The sequence below is a fragment of the Muscardinus avellanarius genome (genome assembly GCF_963383645.1).
Source record: "Muscardinus avellanarius genome assembly, chromosome: X".
Classification (NCBI taxonomy): Eukaryota; Metazoa; Chordata; class Mammalia; order Rodentia; family Gliridae; genus Muscardinus; species Muscardinus avellanarius.
In genome coordinates, this window is record NC_137792.1 from 29,941,808 (window position 1) to 29,963,053 (window position 21,246).

Genomic DNA, 21,246 nt, shown 5'->3' on the forward strand with positions numbered 1-21,246 from the left:
AATGCAGTTCACAATATTATACAGTAATATTTTCTTATTGTTAATATTTTAAAGAAGTCCACTAGTTACATGATCAGTGGCACTGAATACAGAAAATATCCAGTTTCTTTGCTTTTCCCCTCCCATCTAAGTTGACATGTTCCATACTAAGCCCTAAGTCAATTTTCATCACAAGAGTGGAATCTAGAGGGCAAGCTCTGCTTAGCACCAGGCTTCTGTCACACTTAAGGTTTAGTAAGTACCACTGAAGTTTAGTAAGTATCCATTAAGTCCTGATTTCTGTTTTACATGACTGTATCATCCTAATGCATCTCTCTTCCCTATTCAGAAATAAATTTCTAACATTATTTCTGTATGTTCCTGTCAGGCTTCCTCATAGATACTGGTACATTTTTCCTGTGATTAATCCTTATTCAGCATAGCCCTATACCTCTCAAACAGAAGTCATTACCACTCCAATTAAAATCATCTTTATATCAGCCTGATCCATTTCTCCTTTCTCTTGTGTTCTTTGACTGATTATAAACTTACTTCCTACTTTGACATGTACCTGGAGAAAAAGGAGAAATATGAAAAAATAAACCAAATAATGGTATGTGCATTTATGAATGTATCACTATAAATATCACTGTAATATAAAAATAAAATTGACCAATAAAATTATAAAAAATAAAATCCCAATTATAAAGGATAAAACTTTCTCTGGTTATCCTCCCATAGTTGAGTAGGGGTGAAGGGAAATTTTCCCCCTGCCCTCTTTATAGTCCATGGACTGTTAAGGGTATTTTGGGGTTGGAGAGGTGGAATAAATTTTAAAGATTAAATAGGATAAAAGGAACCAGGCATGTTAGTGCATATCTGTAATCCCAATACTTGGGAGGCTTGAAGAAGGAGGATCACAGGTTCAATGACAGCCTCAGTAACTTAGTGAAGCACTCAGTAATCTAGAGAGACCCTGTTTCAAAATGAAAAATAAAAGGGCTGAGGATATAGCTTATAGGAAGATAGATCCTAGGTTAACCTCTAATACAAATAAATAAAAAATAAATAAATAAATAAAAGTCATCCAAATTTACTAAGATGCAAAAGGGACAACTCTCAGGAGTGCGATTACTAACAAATTTAACATTATTCACAAATTTATATAACCTTTTTCTATGTGGGGGGAGGGACAAATGGAAAATGAATGGTTGTAGGGGCAGCAGTTAGCTTATAAAAGATTACCTTTGGAAACTGAATAAGCCTAAAGAGCAGATATTACTTAATGAAAGGCCTTCTATCTCCGGGTGTGGTTACATTCCTGGAGTCCTCTTTTCTGAAACAGCTACAGATATTTCAGGGTGTAGATGTAATGAAATTGTCCTGCCTTTGCAGTTTTAATATTAGATGAGGAGAATTCTAAGGAAATCCTCTCCCTGCTTTTGGGATGAGAAGATCAAGCATGTTTTTAATGTCTTTTTAGCTTCTTTTAGATCAAATTGTTCAACATGCTAAATATTTTTGTATATTTTAATAATATTGTTCTTTGATCCACAATATTTATCCTCCCATATCAGAGTTTACAGGTTATCCAGCTTCCAATCTATTACAATCTATGTCTTGTCCTAACACTTGCGTTTTTCCCCACTCCAACTCTTTGTTCTTTGCACCATGAATATTGAGGCATCATTTTGTTCTATATTATTTTAAAAATACACTTTGTACCATGAATAGTGAGACATTATTTTGTGATATGTTATTGTAAGAATATATTTCAAGTTAAAATAATTTAAAATAGTCAAAACAATGTAATTGTAATCTCCAAGATGGAATATATTATTTATTCTTAATTTTAATATGTTATTTTCAGTCTTTTAGATGACTCCTGTTTATGTTTATTTTTCTTGCCTTATTTTTCTGGATGCAGATACTACAAGTAAAACAAATGTTAATTTAAAAATAAATTTCTATGCTTTTTATTAGATCTTCATTGGTGACTATATGCCCTGAAATAATATATTTAGAGAGGTAGTGAATCAAAAATTTTTATAAGCCTTTTCCCCTAGTTTGAGTCCTAGAGAACATTTTATATATTGGCTTGCTAGTAACTCATTCAAACTAATGTGCACATTTAGTAAATCAATCTTCAAGAAGTTAAAAATCAACCCTCCTCAAAACAGTTTATTTTTAATACAAGACAATTAGAGAGAATTTATGGTATTCAGAAATGAAAATGCAAAACACAAAGTTAATTTGCTGTCAGCAATCCTTTGCTTCCTTCCCCATAGAGAGGTTAATTAGAAAGTGAAATCTTATTTCAGTCTTTTTCTTTGGGAAATTTCATCTTCTTAGAAAATTACATATGAAAAAAGACAACTTGTTAAAATTCTGGCAAGTTAGGACTCCTTGATAGGTCCTCTCTTAATTTTCCATTAAATGATCCATGAAGACATACAGAAATTCAAAAATTGAATAGCAATGGAAGGAAAGATAGCAGCCAGCCATTTACATGAATCCTATGAGGAATTCCCCCTAATTACTAAGTTGATGTGACCAGATTGAAGAATACATTTAATGGCCTCTAAAGGCTCAAGCCCAATTAAAACATAATTTAGGTATAAAGAGGAAACAGCCTAGCCCCTTGATCTCCTTTTTCCTAAAATATATTACCTGCACATGCTTTTCTGGGTAGCCAGGCTTGTTTTGCATTTTTCTCTGGCACTGTTATTATCTTTTGTATCTCTCCTAATTAAACAAGCCCAACACACACACTCTCCCTCAATTCTCCCCCCCCCCTCTCTCTCTCTGTGTGTGTGTGTGTAGTCTCACCTTTAGACTGGGTAGTGGTGGTGGCAGAGATGGGAAACATCCAAATGAGTTATGGTGGTTTTTGGAACTAAAGTTTTTGTTTAACCAGAAGATAAATAAATTTCTTATGATGTAAAATTTACTCTGAGCTAGACATGATGGTGTATACCTGTAATCCTAATACTTGTGAAGCTTAGAGAGTAGAATTTAAGGAACAAAGCCAGCCTCAGCTACTGAAGCAGGCCCTCAGGAACTTAGTGAGAGCATTTTTCATATAAAAAGTAAAATTGAGCTAGAGTTGTAGTTCAGAAATAGAATGACCCTGGGTTCAAATCCCCAGCACCACACACATACACAAAAATTACTCTGGATTATTGAAAAATTGCCCGTGGTGCAATAAAATATTTTATGTACATTCCACAGGGAGATACTTATTTACTGCAGAAAATTGGCCTAAGGGCTATACATTGAATTACCTCCACTCTAAGAAATTACTGCAAATTGAAAAAGGAAAGTCCCCTTTTAGAACTGAGCACTTAGGAAGGATAAATTTCTATTTCCAAAATCAAAGGAGAAAAGAAAAGGCAGAAATATTTTTACAATGCCAAAAATCAATAGGCACCTAAATTCACAAGTACAGGGGCTATAGTGAAAAGATAGAATGGCAAAGATAAGAGGAATTCTGAGAAGCAGTGAGAGAAAAAAGTTATTTTCAAAGAAAAAAATTGTAGTGAAAGCAAAGTTGCCAAGAATAACATTATAATACAAAACATTGTATACCCACTACTGGGTAGAAATGCTTTTTTGTTACTGGATGGTAATCCCCTTCTTTTTTCTTCTTCAACAACAGATATAATTTAAACAGAAAGTACATATAGGACAATAAAAGAGATGCATTTATGGAAGTGGGGGCCAGTATAAAAGGTGATGATAAAGAGGGGAGTAAGTTACATTCTAGAGTAAAGAGGTCTATAATTGAATGGTTTTTTTGTGTATGTACAAAAGGTATGTAGTGGAAAAGATGCTCCAAAGAGAAGGTCATGACTGGACTGTTTTCAGAGTTGGAAAATGGCATGGAGTGAGTTCCGTGTGGCCAGCTTTATTTGTTCTGGAAACCTTTCCTTCTAATGAATATGCATTTGTGAAGGAAACTGTCTTTGTACTAAATCTTAGTGCTTCTGGTGCCTAAATGAAGTCCTACAGGGAGTTACACATGCAGTTTTCTAACCATAATTCTATAATAGTGACTAAGCCAGGAGTCTTGTACTTCCATTCACAACTGCCCACTGACCTTTCTCACAGTTCCATCAGGTCTGTCCCATCTTGCTCACCTGCACATTTCTATCTATCCAACAAACCTATGTGACTAATCTAAAGAAACCATTAGTCTAGAATTATGTTCTCCCGCTTAGCAATGAAATTGAGACAACTGTATACTCAATTATTTCCTAATAGATAAAATAAACATTTTACTTATGAATGCAGGAAATGAAATTTAGAATAAAGAATTTAGAATCTAAAAGCAATTGTTAATAAAACAATCAGTAAATGTGGGTAAATCGCATGAACATTGGCTGTATAAATAAGAATGAAATGTTCATGTTATAAAAACAAAATAATCACAATGTCTACATAACTTTATAAGGAGAGAGGTTATTATCATTATAGACATATAAGGTTCTTACACTTTATAGACCAGTGGTAAACTACTTTAAAATATGCTTACATGATGTATAAACATTGAAAATTTGGGGCAGCCAAAAACTACAGCATAGAATGCAGTTTCTAAACCAGCTGACACATGAAAAAACTATAAATCTAATAAAGTATGAGAGCAGAAAAGAAGTATGGAAATGATGAGGCAAAGAGAGACACAGGATGTGATGTTATTATAAACACAATTACATTGTTACCACCCAAAAGATTCAGTCTGCTCTCTACAGGATGAAAGTATATTAATGGAGAAACAAGGCAGTGAGTGGAGAACTTAAGGAAATGTATATTTAACCATACATAGATGGGTACTAGAATAATCTTTCTATTAATCCTGCAATGGCCCTTTTATTTTTCTTCAATTTTGATGTTACCTGAAAGTCACAAGATGTTCTGGGTTCTATTATGTCTAAAGATTACTGATTAGGAGGTCTTATGACCATTTTTTCCTCTTGTTTCTTTTTGTTAGAATAAAAGGCTTTAGAAATTAATACGTTAATCATTTAGGTGAGAATCATTTGTAAAATTTAGAAGTAGGGAAGGAGTAATGAAAACAAATTTTATGAGTTTGCAAAGGACAAAGTGCAAAGGTTGTGTTGACCCAGCAGGCAGCTTCAGTATCATTTATCACAATAAATATGGACAGACTAATCTATAAATATTTATATTTTCACAATGAAAAGTAAAATGCACTTTCAAATTCTTTACAAAATTATCTGGTAAAATATCCAAAATCTTATATCAGGTTATTAATCAAAAATAGCTTGAATAAGTCTGAGCATGGTGGCACACGCCTCTAGTCCCAGTAGTTGGGGGGCTGAGACAGGAGAATTGCAGGTTTGAGGCCAGCCTCAGCAACTTAGCAATGTCCCTCAGCAACTTAACAAGACATAGTTTTCAAATTAAAAATAAATTAAAATAGTGCTGTAGGTGTAGTTCTGTTTTTGAATGCCCCTGGTTTCACTTCCTAATACCCCTAAAATAGCTGTAATTGATATACAAATATTAGAATAAATAGACATTAAGACAAATATGTATATTATATAATTAAAAAGCAAAAAGTCAATATAAAAATCTTGGATTTTTCCCTCTAACCACAATGCTCTCAATATATAAGACAAATTTAACAAATGCAAATTTAACAAATATAAAGAAGGAAATAAGCTTTCAAATAGTAGAATAGCTTATTATTATATCCCAAGGATGCAAGGCTGGTTTAACATTTGCAAATCAATAAATGTAATTCACCACATTGATAGAGAACAAAAAATTGCATGATTATATCTATAGGTGCAGACAAAGCATTTGAAAAAATTTTCTTTCAATAATGGACAGATAGGAAATTAGTAAGGGACTATTAGACTTGAACAACAAATTTTAAAAGATTGAATTTTTCTGTAACTATTAAGCCTAGCTTGGCTGTGCTGGAAATAATTGACAATCCTTACCAGTTTCTTCCTACAGCATTTTGACATTCCTCTGCAGCCTTTTCCCCCTAATCTTTAGGGTACCTGGAAGGATGTGTAGTTACTACTCTTCAGTAAAATCAGAGCAGGAACCAGTTTTTTTTGCTTATAGATTCTTACAAACCTCGTGGAAAAGAACCTCATGGAAAGACTCTTACAAAACAACTCTAATACTCTCAAACATTTGTTTTTTTTTTTTAAATTTCAAACATTACATACATTCCATTCTCTGTGTCACAAATACTTGCTTTTCCTTCTTGGATTCCTGCTTTCTTATCTCTTTTATTCTTACCATATTTATTATATTTTTATACATACTCCAAATTCACTATAGAATATGACTACTTAACTATGATACTTAATTTCTTCCACAAGTTTGATGTGTTCCCCTAATAATTCTGACAAATTAATACAGGAAATTAATTGAAATTAAAAAATCAAATTATATTTCATAATTAATTTTAAAATTTAGAAGGCCTTGGATTCTTCTCATGTATTTTGGTTTGTATATTAGGAAACTATAGATGTGGAGGAAAGCTTCAAGCTTCTCATCTTACTTCAATCATATCAACACCAGCTTCATTTGTTTTACATGCTGTCTTATTGTTCAAATACACTATCTCTAAGTTAGAAAATACAGTGTTAGAAAGCTATGGTCCATCCAGACATGGCAGTGCATGCCTGTAATCCCAGTACTTGGGAAGCTGAGACAGAGGGATCATAAGTTCAAGGCCAGGCTTGGCAACTTAGTGTGGCTTTCAGAAACATAGTGAGGCCTTGTTTCAAAATTAAAAACAAAATAAGTCTGGGGGTATAACTCAGATATAGAAAGTCTCTGGGTTCACTCTTCAGTTCCCCCATCCCATGCAAGAATTTATTGTTCAGATGCCAGTCATTAGTTTAAACACACTAGGAACTTGCATTGTAAAAAAAACTTAAGTTGTTTGCCCAAGGTTGTAAAATGTAGATGAGGAACAAAATTACATCATTTACAGGAAAATGGATGAAACTGAGGACCACTATGTTAAGTGAGATTAGTCAGTCACAAAAAGTAAAAAAATTGGATGCTCTCCCTAATTTGTGGAAGCTAGGGAGATAAAGGGTTAGAGGAGGAACTAGACAAAGAAGGAGAAAACATAGATGAGCAAGTAATGTGATCTAACTGAGGGGGATAGGAGGGAGTATGGGAAGAGGGAAATTCCATAATGTACATAATATACATTCATAAACATATTACAGTCAATCAGTAAGCCAAACATGAGGAGGGGGGGGGAGGAAATGGGGTGGGAATTGGGGAAGGGCTAAATAAATTATGTATTCCTCTACCATCTTGTACTCCATTAGATGTATGACTACAATGAATCAATAAAAATTTAAAAAGATATATAAAAATAAGAAAAATATGGTTTTTATCAAGTAAGTTTTAAATCATTTTCTCATCACCAAATAATTTACACATGTATTTCTCTTGGACGTTAAGACATGGTAGATTATTACAGTCCAAGTGGATCGCATCTTCTTGTATACATATTTTATGTAGTCTCCCCTCTCTCACTGGCCCTGGTCTTGGCTATGTGACTTACTTTGGCCAAGGACCGTTTAGGAATATAAAGGACACATATATTTGATAATCATTTCTTTTTTTTGTGGTACTGGGGATGGAACCCTTCTACCTATGGGCTACACTCCCAGACCTATTTTTTATATATTTTATTTGGAAACAGGATCTCTTAAGCCAGCAAGCCTTGCTTCGAACCTGTACAATCTTCCTGTCTCTGCCTCCCAACCGCAGGGATTACAATTGTGCGCCAACACACCCAGATTTGATAATCATTTCTACATTAAGACTCTCCCTCTTTTGCTGTTGGAAATTCTACTATATTACATGAAAAATAATGGTGCATTTCATAGAAAATTAGAGAGGGGGAGGAAGGGGAAAGGACCCAGTGGGGAAAACACCCATGAAATCTGTATATGCATTTGTCTGAATTCTCTACCGCACTATGATGTTAAAATTATAATGCGCCAAATTTAAAAAATGGTATATCCTATTATTCCACCTTGATAAGTAGAATTTTATACCAATATTAAACACCAAGGTTCTATTTAGAATTCTTGGACTCTGCAGAGTTTTGCCTTAGAAAGTGAACACAGGGTAGCTAGGTGCTGGATAGGTGCCAACCCAGTTCTCTTCCTTCCTTAAACTCTAACAGAAAGTATAATTGGTCTCATGTTTAAACATATGGATATTTCACCCATATACTTAATCTTGGTCCATGTCTCTCTTAATTACTCCACAATTCTAATTCTTTAAACAAGTGGACAAACCTAGAGCAGAGTTCTATGAAAATTTTGTAAAGAGGTCCAATATTTTGGTTGGTGAACTATGACATCTTGTAAACATGGAACATACATGAGGCTAGGCTCCATATAGGCTTATACAATGGACTCTTCCAAAGGAGTCTCAGAGTAAGGCTCTAAAAAAGCATGAGGCCCAAAACAGGAACATCTTTTGAGTTTAAGGAATTGTATCATCAAGGGCAGAAGCACAAATAGGGAAGTAGAAAACAAAGAGGGGAATCAACTTAGGGGTTATAAACAACAAGACCAGATGGAATTTACTATATTTCAGAATTGGAAATGACTCCAAAAACTAAAACTAGTCCTAAAAGATGATGATCACATGGTGGCACACTAAGTCAGTAAAAATTTTAAGTTTCTAAGGATCAAAATGGTTTGTAGCTAAAGGATGCAGATATTTGGAAATAAATGTCTTAACCCAGATGCGCTTCATTTATAATATATAACACTCCTATGCATGATTTTTATATGATTATATTAAAATATTTAGAATTTTAAGCACAAACATAACCATTATCAATAAATCTTTAAAATTAAAACCATAATTTTCATGAATTCTACTTCTCTATATTGTTTAGATTTTTAAAGGAAAGGGACTAACCTTGTATTCCTTTAGAGTTCTTTCCCAACTTTATGAGTTGGAAAGTACTTAGTAATGCCCTTGGCTCATACTTCCAGACTCAGTAATCATTAGGAAGTGAACATTTCTATCTGATGGTCAAGTTGAAAATTATTTTTATTGCTACAAGATAGAGCACTGAAGTCATGGAAATGTGGCAGACATTAATGATTTTCAAATTATATTTATACCAACTTCATTTATTAGACCCTTGAAGTTGGAAAATCCATGTGGTTAGATAAGGCCAATTAAATCTAAAGCATATTCATTTTCCATTGAGCACAGAAAAGCTCTTGAGTAACCTTCTGTCAGCAAGAGATAATAATATTTTTGAAAGTATGTGGCCCTGGGTGACTTTATAGAACAGAGATGCATCCAATCTATGCCAGATATATTCTTTTATTCATATATAAGCTTTCATGATAAGCACTGTATATTTAGGCATGGTATGTTATATCAGTGAAACCTAGTCTAAAGTAGCAATTTTTTAATTTTTTTAATTTTATGTTTTATTGGTACATTGCAATCATACATCATAGTGAAATTCAAAGTGATTTTGAATAATAGAGTAATTATATATACATATATATATAATCAAAGTGAATTTAGTATTTATTTAATTTAAAATTACTGAAATATTTTTTAATTATTTTAATAGCTGCAGATGGATCTTTTTCCATTCCTTTACGATTTGCTCCTCTTGGTGCCGGACGGTACCCTTGTAAAATTTTGTTCACATCAAGGTATGATGTACGTGTCTATTGTGTTGAAGGTGTGGTAAATGAAGAACAATCAGAGGCCAAATTTGAGTTTGAGACTCCAGCATTTGAAGCCCTTACTCAAAATATCCCAATAGTAAGTAAAAAATTGTTGGATTTTTTGTACTTTTCTTAATTTATATATAGACAAATTTTAAATGTAATGTTTTCTCTGAAGGTTTGTTACTTTTAATTCATAAAATAAACTGACATTAGACATATTAGCAGGGAACAGTCTAACAAATTTATTAACATGTAGAAATAAAAGAGCCAAGTAAAAGACTCAAAGTTGGGACAACATAAAAGATTCTTTTTTAGCTAACAAAATAATTGGATCTTGGGCTTCTAGGAAGGAGGGAGGTGATGTCTGGCTACTCAAGGTTGAGGGGAAGAGGTACACATCAAACAAGAGTTGTCTTATTATATATGTAAATCCTCCCAGGTAAGAACCACTTGTCTTAATCTCTGTCTTGGTCAGGTGTTGGACTCCCAACAACCCATGAAAATATCTTCCCAGGAAAAGTTATAAATAACAGACAAAATATCTCTGCATGCATCAACTGTTTATTTTTTAAAATTTTTATTGGTGCATTGTAGTCATGCATCTTAATGGGGTACAAGATGGTATCATTTATTAAAATTGGTCTCTGTTATACATGTAAATTTATTTACAAAAGAGAAGCACTTCAGAATTAATTCTGCTTCTCAGAAAGAATTAACTATGGGTATCTCAAAATATTCGAGAGAAATTTGTTTCAGGGTAGCATATTTTTGGGCTTCATACCAAGTACAACTGCCACAATATAATGACTTCAAATCTCCGGGCTTGAATTAGTATAAGTTTATAATTGTATTATCTGCTGCTAATTAATTCTCCTCATTGGAATAGAAATTTCTTCCTGAATACAAATATTATTGTGTTACTCACATGATCAATCACTTTTGATGAATCTCTTTTCTTAAAAAAAAACAACTCAACTATTCTTAACCTATCACCTAATTTCTATAGCTCAAATAATACTATGCCAATATGTGAAGGTGTTACTACCAATTTCATTAACATGTGCAGGGAGGAAGTGGCATGGGTGGAATGTACTAACAGAAATATATATATATATATATATATATATATATATATATATACACACACACACACATATATACATATACATACATATATACATATATAAATATATACATATTTATGCTTTTATTGGTACATTACAGTCTCACATCATAATTTAAATCATGGTGACAGTGACATACATGCACAAAGCACTTGGAGACTTCCCCCTTTTCCCTTTTCTCCCCTTTCTAATACAGAGTATTACGATTAACACATTAGTATATTCACTTACAAACACATAGTTGATGGTGCTATTTTCATTAATGGACCTCAGTATTTTACCTCCCCTTCCCTTAGACCACCTCTCTGACTCTCTGGCTCCACTGAGGTTTCTTCTTTATTTACTATATTTTCAGGGATCATTTCTATAGTATGTTGCTGGAATATCATTAAAAAAATAATATATATCCTGATTTTACCAAACAGATTTAAGAAATTTCAGATAACTCTGCTCCAAATTCTGTTGTACTATTAATATTTGATTAATATGGGTTCATAGGTCCTGAGAAAAATTAAAAGTCTGTAGCTTGGTTGCATAACAGTTAAAGTGATAACATATAAGAGGATAATATAAGTGTAAGAAACTTCGTGTTTTCAAAGTCATAAACTGATTTTTATTAAAGGCAAAAAAATCATACTGAAGCACAGAACCCCATTCTGATGAAATATATAATCTTTGTTTGCTGAGAAATCTACCAGTTTAAATAACCTTTTATTCTCCTTAATTTGACAAATATAATATCCTCCATGACCATTTTGCCATTTTAAAATTAGTTAGTAAGTCAAACAATGGAATATGTATCTAGATATTAAATGATCCCTGTATAGGAGAGTCATCAGACAGTGCCCTTATATGACAAAGAAAGAACATGTAGCCATTCTTGTGCCATTTTTTCAAATTTTTATATTTTGAAGAATTTATATAGTTAATATTTAGATATTTATATAATTTATATATTTAAGAATTCAATTCTTTATAAATATGATTTTCCAATTAATTCTTAATGAAAACAAAAAATACTTTTATTAAAATAACTAAGAATTAAGTATGCATTTCAACTTCATCAGCATTATCCCTATAATGTTTTTGTATATTTTTTCTTGCTTTAGAATAATAATACAAAAAATGAATGGAAATGTCAAATTAAAATAGAAGGAGATTGGTTTTATGGACCTCCTATTTTACAAGTTCGACCAGGCGAAACTGTGCAATATCCGCTAACATTCCGACCCATTTTGGAATGTGAAATTATGGTATGAATTCATAGATTATTTTTCCCACTATTAATATGTAAATTAACCGATGTATGATATTCATTTATTTAATTGATCATAAAGCATTTTTGTAGAAAAATATTTTTCATAAATTTGATTGATTTTTTCTTGAAACCTGACTAAATATTTTAATTTGAGGGATAAATATTCTGAAAGTCACAACACTATTGTTTATGAGTCTTGGAATCTGGTTTATTTTTATACAAAACAATGAACAATGTAAAATCATTGCTCATTTTGTTTCTATTTGTTATGAAAATTGGTACCTCAGAAAATAATTTCTTAGTATTTCTTTGACAAGGGAGCAAACACACATATACTTATTATATATGAGAATGCCTACATAGTTTATAACACATATATGCCTACATAAAGTTTATAATTAAGAAAAATTGAAATGACATTTTCAACAGCAGTTTATTTGTTCAGTAAAAGCATTTATATGTAAATTGAATAAGCCAATGAATAACATCTTCTTATAAGCTTATTTTCTTAACTCAAAAAGAATGGAACAACAAAGGTTACATGGTATTGAACTATGACCCCCATAGAGCTGAAATTTGGCTTTTTTGTCATAGGGTAAACTTACTGTACAAAACGAAGTAGATGGTATGGAGCGTATCTTTGATATAAAAGGGATCGGAAAAAAACCACTGGCCTTAGAACATGTCGTTATAGAATGTGAAGTGGGGACTATAACAAATAAATCAATAATGGTACCTAATTATACAAAGAATAATATAACATTTAAGGTAAGACATTTTTAAGTAAGAAAATAATTCTTTTAAGTGAATATTAAATTTGATTAAATAAAACATAAAATGTAAAATTAATAAGATGAAACAGTGAAACACTATTTCTAATAAAAGTAGACATTTTCAATTCTACTTTTATTAGTCTACCAGCTATGAAATTTAATTTCAACTATCAACTTGAATTAGCACCAGATAAGATTTATAGTTATGTGTTATTATATAACCATAAAACACGTAATACTCTACTTATTTGAATCATGTATACTTTTGCTTGAGGAAGGTGACATGATGATAAGTAATGTTTAGAAACAACTTTAAAATGTATAAAGGTAAGATATATAATCACAACAAAATTTTAAAATGATGCATTCTCACTTCCAGTGTGAACAATAGTGAAAATGTAAAGAAATGTACAGTCATTCACTCCTTTTTATTATTCTGTAATTTTCCTTCTAAATTGTTTTAAGCCAATCTATAAATAAAAATTTCTAGACTGGAGTTATAATTCAATACTAGAACACATGATTAGCATGTATGTAAGGCCTGGTGTTAAATCATCAGAACCAAAGATAAAAATAACAAATGTTAAATCTCTCTCATATTCATATAACAATATCTCAATACAATCCTCAAAAGAAACTTCAGCTATTTCCTTACCATCGTTGCCTTATTTCAATTTTAGAGACTATAGAAGTATGGAATCACTCTGAGTTTTTCCTCTGCTTTTTTTTTTTACATTTTAAATATATGTTCCTTGTTTTCCTTTTCTATCCTTACTAGATTTAAAACACAGTGAGTATTTTTAAATTTTTTATTGGTGCATTGTAGTCATACATCTTAATGGGGTACAAGACGGTAGAAGCACACATGCATACATCACTCATTTACCTCTTCCCCAGTTCTCTCCCCATTCCTTCATCTTTTTCTCACTCATTTACCTCTTCCCCAGTTCTCTCCCCATTCCCTCATCCTTTTCTCCTTCTCATAATTGGCTTAGTAATTGACTTTCATATATTTGTGAATTTACCTCTTTCCCTCTCCCATTACCCTCAGTTAGGTCTTCTTATTTGCTCAACTATAGATTCTTCTTCATTTAGACTTTCTCATATGACCCACTTTCACTCTAGCTTCCATATATTAGAGAGGTCCAATTTCCTACTTTTTGTGACTGACTAATCTCACTTAGCATAATTTCCTCCAGTTCCATCCATTTCCCTGAAAATGATGTAACTGAGTTTTTTTTAATGGCTGAGTAAAATTCCATTGTGTACATATTCCACAGTTTTATAATCCATTCATCTGTTGATGGACACCTTGGCTGGTTCCATAGTTTGGCTATGGTGAATTATGCAGCTGTCAACATAGATACACATGCATTAGTTTGGTAGTTTGTTTCCTTTCTTTTGGGTAGATACCCAGAAGTGATATTGCTAGATCGAATGGTAGATTTGTTCCCATTCTTCTGAGAATTCTCCATACTGTTTTTTAAAGTGGTTGCACTAATTTGCAATCCCACAATGTTTTAAAGTTCCCACTTCTCCACATCCTCTCCAGCATTTGTTGTTTGTGTTTTGAGTTCTAATTGGAGTTACCTCAGGGTAGTTTTGATTTGCATCTCTCTGATTGCTAATGATGTTGAGCATTTTTTCATGCATTTATTGGCCATTTGAATTTCTTCTTTTGTAAAGTGTCTATTTAGTTCACTTGCCCAGTTTTGATTGGGTTGTTTTCTTAGTGCTGAGTTTCTTGAGTTCTCTATATATTCTAGAAATCAGTTTTCTATCAGAGGAATGGTTAGAAAATTTTTTCTCTCATTCTGTTGGCTTTCTGTTGAGGTTCTTGATAGTTTTCTTTGTTGTACAGAAGCTTTTCAGTTTAATGTAACCTCACACGTTGATCTGCCTTTTAGTTTCTTGTGCCCTTCGGGTCTTATTGAGAAAGTTTTTTACCTGTGCCTATGTGTTGCAGATTTGGACCTATGCCCTCTTCAAGGAGCCTCAAGGTCTCAGGTCTAATTTCCAAGTCTTTGATCCATTTTGAATTGACTCTTGTGTAGGGTGAGAAAGTAGGGTTTATTTCCATTTTTCTGCATGTGGTTAACCAGTTTTGCCAACATCATTTGTTGAACAGGATATCATTTTTCAGTGTAAGTTTTTGGCTGCTTTGTCTAAAATCAATTGGCCATAAGTGTACAGATTTATTTCTGAGTTTTCTATTCTGCTCCATTTGTCTATATATCTGTTTTTGTGCCAATACCATGCTGTTATTATTATTCTGGCTTTGTAGTATAGCTTGAGTCAGGTATTGTGATACCTCCTCCATGTTTTTTGTTGCTGAGAACTACTTTGGCTATTCTTGTTTGTTGCTGTTGTTGTTCCAAACAAATTTAAGGACTGATTTTTCTATGTCTGTGAGGAATGACCTTGGTAATTTAATGGATATTGCATTGAATATGTAGATAACTTTTGGAAGAATGGCCATTTTGATAATATTTATTCTGCCACATCTTTTCATCATCTAAGGTCTTCAATTTCTTCCTGCAATGTTTTATGACATTTTTGTAGTTTTCTTTTACCTCCTTGGTTAAGTTTATTTCTAATTATTTTATATTTGGGGATTCCGAATGGAAGTATTTTCTAGATTCCTTTTTCAGTGGATATATGGTGGGTATATAGGGAGGCTTTTAATTTTTTAAGAATTTTTTTTATCCAGACATTTTACTGAATTTGTTGATAAGTTCTATAAACCTTTTGGTTGAGTTTGTTGGATATTCTAAGTATAGTTTCATGTCATCTGTAAATAGCAATAGTTTTAGTTCTTATTTTCTTACCTATACTTCTTTGATTTTCTTTGCTTGCCTTAATGCTCTGGCTAGAGTCTCAAGTACTGTATTAAAAAGAAGTGGTGATAATGAACATCCTTGTCTTGTTCCTGTTTTATGGGGAAATTCTCACAATTTTTCACGATTTAATATTATGTTGGCTCTGGGCCTATTTTATATCGCTTTTATGATATTGACGTATGTTTCTTGCATTTTGATTCTCTGCACTGCCTTTAGTATAAATGGTTGTTGGATTTCATCTAATACTTTTTAAGCATCTATTGAAATGATCATGTGATTTTTGTCTTTGGTTCTATTTATGTGATAAATTACATAGATTGATTTTAGTATATTGAAGCAGCCTTCCATCCCTGGGATGAACCCTACTTTGGTGTATGACTTTCTGAATGTAGTTTTGAATTCATTTTTCTAGTATTTTGTTTAGCAGTTTTGCATCTAAGTTTATCAGCAGTATTAGCCTGTAGTTTTCTTTCCTTGAGCTATCTTTATTTGATTTTAATATTAATGTGATGTTGACTTTATACGATATATTTGAGAGTGTCCAATTTCTTTCTATTTCAAAAAATATATTGAAGAGTATTGAGATTAGCCCTTCTAAAAATTTTTAATAAAATTCACTTGGGAACTCATCTAATCCTAGGCTTTTGTTAGATGGTAGGCTCTTTATTGGTGCTTCAATCTCTTTTATTGGTTTAAATTTTCTATATCTTCTTGACTCAGTTTAGGGAGGTTGTTTTTATCTAGAAAGTTGTCCATTTCTTCCAGATTTTTCATTTTGTGGGAGTGTAGTTTTTCAAAGTAGTTTCTGATAATCCTCTGGATTTCTGCACTGTCAGTGATAATATCTCCTTTTTATTTTGTGTTAAATTGGCTAGTGTTTTTTATATTTTTAATTTTTTTAAGAAAGCAACATTTGGTTTTGTTGATTTTCTGTTTTTTTCTCTACTTTATTGATTTCTTCTCTGATTTTAATGAATGCTTGTCTTCTACTTGCTGTAGGATTGGACTTTTCCTGTTTTTCAAGGGATTTTAGGTATGTCATTAGGTTATTTATTTGGTGGTTTTCTGTTCTTCTTATGTGGACACTCAGTGCTATGAATGTTATTCTTTCTACTGCTTTCAAGGTATCCCAGAGGTTTTGATATGTTGTATCTTTATTTTTATTTTTTTCTAGGAATTTCTTGATTTTACCCCTTAATTCTATAACCCATTCTTTGTTCAGTAATGTGGTGTTTAGTCTCCACATGGTTATGTGGTTTATCTGAGTCTTCTTTTAGTTGATTCCTAATTTCATTCCATTGTGGTCTGAAAAGACACAGGGGAGTATGTCACATTTTTTAATTTACTAGTGCTAACTCTGTGGCCCAGGATGTGGTCTATTTTGGAGAAGGTTCTGTGAGCAGCTGAGAAATATGTGAACTCTTTTGTAATTGGCTTTAAAATTCTATATGTATCTAATAGGTCCATTTGATTTATGGTGTTCTTTAGATCTGAGGCATCTTTACTGACCTTTTGTTTAGAAGATCTGTCTAGATGTGTGAGAGGGTTACTGAAGTCTCCCAGTATGATTATATTGGGATTTATGTGTGACTTAATGTCACAAAGAGTTTGTTTTATGAAAGTTGCTGCACCTATGTTTAGGGCATAAATGTTGTCTATTGTTACTTTCTCTTGCTGGATTGTCCATTTTATCAGTAAAAAATGATGTTTTTGTCTCTTCTGATAAGCTTGAGCTTGAAGTCTAATTTGTCTGATATCATAGTTGCTACTCCTACTTGTATTTGAGTTCTGTTGGCATGGATTACCTTGCTCCAGCCCTTTACCTTTAGTTGGTTATGATCTTTACTTGTAAGGTTTGTGTTTTGCAGGCAGCAGATAGATGGATTCTGGTTTTTAATCCATTTTGCTACCTTATGTCTTTTTCTGGTATCTTTTGCAGAGAATATATGTTGGAGACAAGTTATATCAGTTTTTTATCTTAAAATATTTTGATATATAGTAATGATAAAAATAATCAAGATAAATTCTGGGGTCAAAATATAAGATCATAAGAGAAAAAATTCACTACATAGCCTCAATGATAGAATTAAATTGGCATAAGAAAGAATTATCAAAATTAATTATAGGTCAATGCAGATTACACAATCCAAAGAGGAGAAAAATAAAATAAAGAAAACCTCAGATATCTGTGGAACAGTGTACAGCATATCAACATAAGGCTCACAAGAATGCTAGAAAAGAGGAGAAAAAGAAAGTGATGTGTTTTAGTTAGCTCTTTCATTGCTGTGACCAAAATACTGAACAAGCACACTTAGAGGAAGGAAGATTTATTGGGGCTCAAGTTTTCTTGATTTCAATGTGAAAGACCTTCTTCTAGTATCTTTTGCAGAGAATATATGTTAGAGACAAATTATATCAGTTTTTTATCTTGAAATATTTTAATTGTTCCTCTATGATTGAAGCATAGCTTTGCTATATAGAGAGCTACATTTTATTATTGTATTACTGAAAAATATTGAGTGTCGATTTTATATGTTTGCGACACAAAATGATCAATATGTCAGGTAATGCACAAGTTAGCACAATTTAGCCATTCTGTAATGTATGTATATTTCAAAACATCATGTTGATATATATATATATATATATACATATTTAATTAAAATAGAAAATAATTAAAAAGAAAACTGATGAAAAAAGATAATAGCAAAAGATTGTATACAGTATAATTACATTTATAAGACTTTTTTATAATAGGAAAATGTATAGGGATCCAAAGTAGGATAACATTTGACTGCACATTGGGGAGTGACATGATGTAAGCATCCAGAAAACTAAAAGTTAGATTTAACCCGTGTGAGGTTAAATGCTGCTTTAATTATTTGTATACGTTATGTCAATACTAATGAGTACAATTATCAAAATGGTTGTTTTTCTGTTGTATATCAAATTTCATAAAACATTGGTGTATAGTCTATAACATGCATTTATATTTTAACCATTAATGACCTTGATACAAATAGTAGGAGAATATGAACATTATTTTTGTGATAATAATCTTCTGTTCTTTTTTTATAATTATCAGATTTGTTTCTAGTGTATATAGCATTCTTCTTGCTTGTTATTCACTTGAAAATGAATAGTTTGAGGGATGTATTTAAATTAAGTTTTAGTTTTTTTATGCTTTAGCCTGTTATGGAAATTTTATGTAATAACACATTAAAATAAAAAAATCATATTGTATTTTTGTCATCTAATTTTATTTTCTAGGTATCTTCAGATCTTCCGGTAGTGTGGGGAAAATCATATATCACTGTAGATGCTGATAGTTCAATTCCATACATCCTGCATGTGTGCCCTTGGAAACGTGGTGTGATCAAAGGTATCAAATCTATTAGTAAAATATTATCATAAACTATCACAATAGAGTGGAAATAGGATGAGAATAAATATAATCTTTATTTCCCTTTTAAAGAAAATGACCCAGAATGAAATTTACTTTTTCATTTTAGTCATTAAATTTGTAAATAATCCCATGTTTGAGCTATATATTTTATATCTAGTGCTATACAATTTTTATTTTATTATTTTTAATTTACTTTTTTATTTTTTGTGGAACATATTGAAAATGGCATATATTCAAACTGTGCTTGGTGTCCCCTCTCCCTGCTTACCCTTCTCCCAACAACGAATGTCCAGGTTGATCATGCTACATTCACAGTTATATACATACTCGAATGTAGCTCCTCTATTTAATCAACATTAGCCTTCTTCCTCTCCTATACTTCCTTTCTATCTTTGCTGAGGTTTCCCCTTCTTTTTCTGAAGTCTCTCTGGTATCCCTAATACTCCCTAGTTTAGGCATATTAGAGAAAACATATGTCCCTGCTCTTTCTGTGCTTGGCTGATCTCACTTAAGATAATTTTCTCCAGGTCTTTCCATTTTTTTGTGAATGACATGATTTTGTTCTTCTTTATTGCTGAGTAGAATTCCATTGTGTATATGTCCCATAATTTTGCAACCCATTCATCTGTAGATGGAGACCTAGGTGGGTGCTATATTTTGGCTATTATGAATTATGCTACTATGAACATGGGTATACATGTGTTACTTTAGTTCTCTGATTTCAACCCCTTTGGAAAGATACCCAGGAGTGGTAGAACTGGATGATATGGTGGATCCATTCCCATTTTTAAAATTTTTATTGGTGCATTATATTCATACATCATATTGTGATAAAAAACTTGTGTGGACATACATGTACACATCACCCATTTAGCTCCTACCCAGTACCCACCCATTCCCTACCCATCCCTCCTTCCCATGCTTGGCTTAAAGAAAATCCTATAAAGGAGCAAACAAGACAACCTAAATGAGAAGGTGGGAGCGAGGAAGAAGGAAATTCTCTAAAACCATTCCCAGTTTTCTAAGGAATCTCCACACTGATCTCCATAGAGGCTGAACTAGTTTGCACTCCTACAAACTGTGTAAAAGAGTTCCTTTCCCTCCACATTCTCACTAGCATTTCTTGTTATTTTACTTCTTTATGCTTGCCACTTTGATTGGATTTAGATGAAAGCCTACAGATTAAGAGAACATCTTTACCAGTCACCACTCTGATAGAGGTCTAATATCCAGAATGTAGGAAGAGCCCAAAAGACTCTATACTAGCAAAATAAATAATCCAATCAAGAAATGGGCAAATGAATTAAATAGACACTTCACAAAAGAAGAGATACAAATGGACAATAGATACATGAAAAAATGTTCAACATCATTAGCCATCAGGGAGATAAAAATCAAAACTATGCTATGAACTCAGGCCTTCTACATCTGACCTATGCCCCCAGCCCTATTTTATCCTTTACTTTAAAACAGTTTCTCACTAAGTAGCTGAGGCTGGCTGCCAACCTGTGATCCTTTTGTCTCAGCCTCCCAAGTATTTGGATTATAAGCATGCAGCACCATGCCCAGTAACAAACATACTTTTGTCTCCAAAAAGTTATTTTTAAAAATTCCTACCATCATCCAGGCATGATGGCACATGCTGTAATTCCAGTACTCGGGAAGATAAGACTGGAGGATTGCAGGTTCAAGGCCAGCCTCAGCAACTTATTGAGACCCTGTTTCTTAAAATAAAAATAAAATAGGGCTGAGGGTGTAGCTTGAAGATAGAAGTCTCCAGGTTAAATACCCAATACCACACACACATACACACACAATTCTTACCAACATCAATAACATTTTGTTTTTAATGTCAGAGAGAGAGAGAGAGAGACAGAGAGACAGAGAGACAGAGAGAGACAGAGACAGAGAGACAGAGAGACAGAGACAGACAGAAAGAGAGAGATAGGAAGGAAATCTGGTAATTGAATATGTGTCATTTTCCCACAAAATTGATGGAAGTGCCACAGAGAAAGATGATATCAAGAATCATTTACTGAATCATGAGTAATTTCAATGTATGAATAAAAATAAGCTATAAAATTTTAATATGTTCATCATAGCCTCATCACCTAAAATTTCTCTAAATATTATAAAAA

The 21,246-nt window shown here is 32.4% G+C and overlaps 1 protein-coding gene across 1 annotated transcript in view; it reads left to right on the top strand.

Moving 5' to 3' along the window:
* Nucleotides 1-21,246, top strand: part of CFAP47 (cilia and flagella associated protein 47) — a gene marked incomplete at both ends in the record, with an annotated part of 367,798 nt that overhangs the window by 204,075 nt on the left and 142,477 nt on the right. The window contains 4 exons of the mRNA XM_080718845.1: nucleotides 9,605-9,801; nucleotides 11,941-12,084; nucleotides 12,684-12,857; nucleotides 18,973-19,084. Coding sequence (XP_080574971.1) covers nucleotides 9,605-9,801; nucleotides 11,941-12,084; nucleotides 12,684-12,857; nucleotides 18,973-19,084 — 627 coding nt within the window. The remainder of the gene's footprint in view (nucleotides 1-9,604; nucleotides 9,802-11,940; nucleotides 12,085-12,683; nucleotides 12,858-18,972; nucleotides 19,085-21,246) is intronic.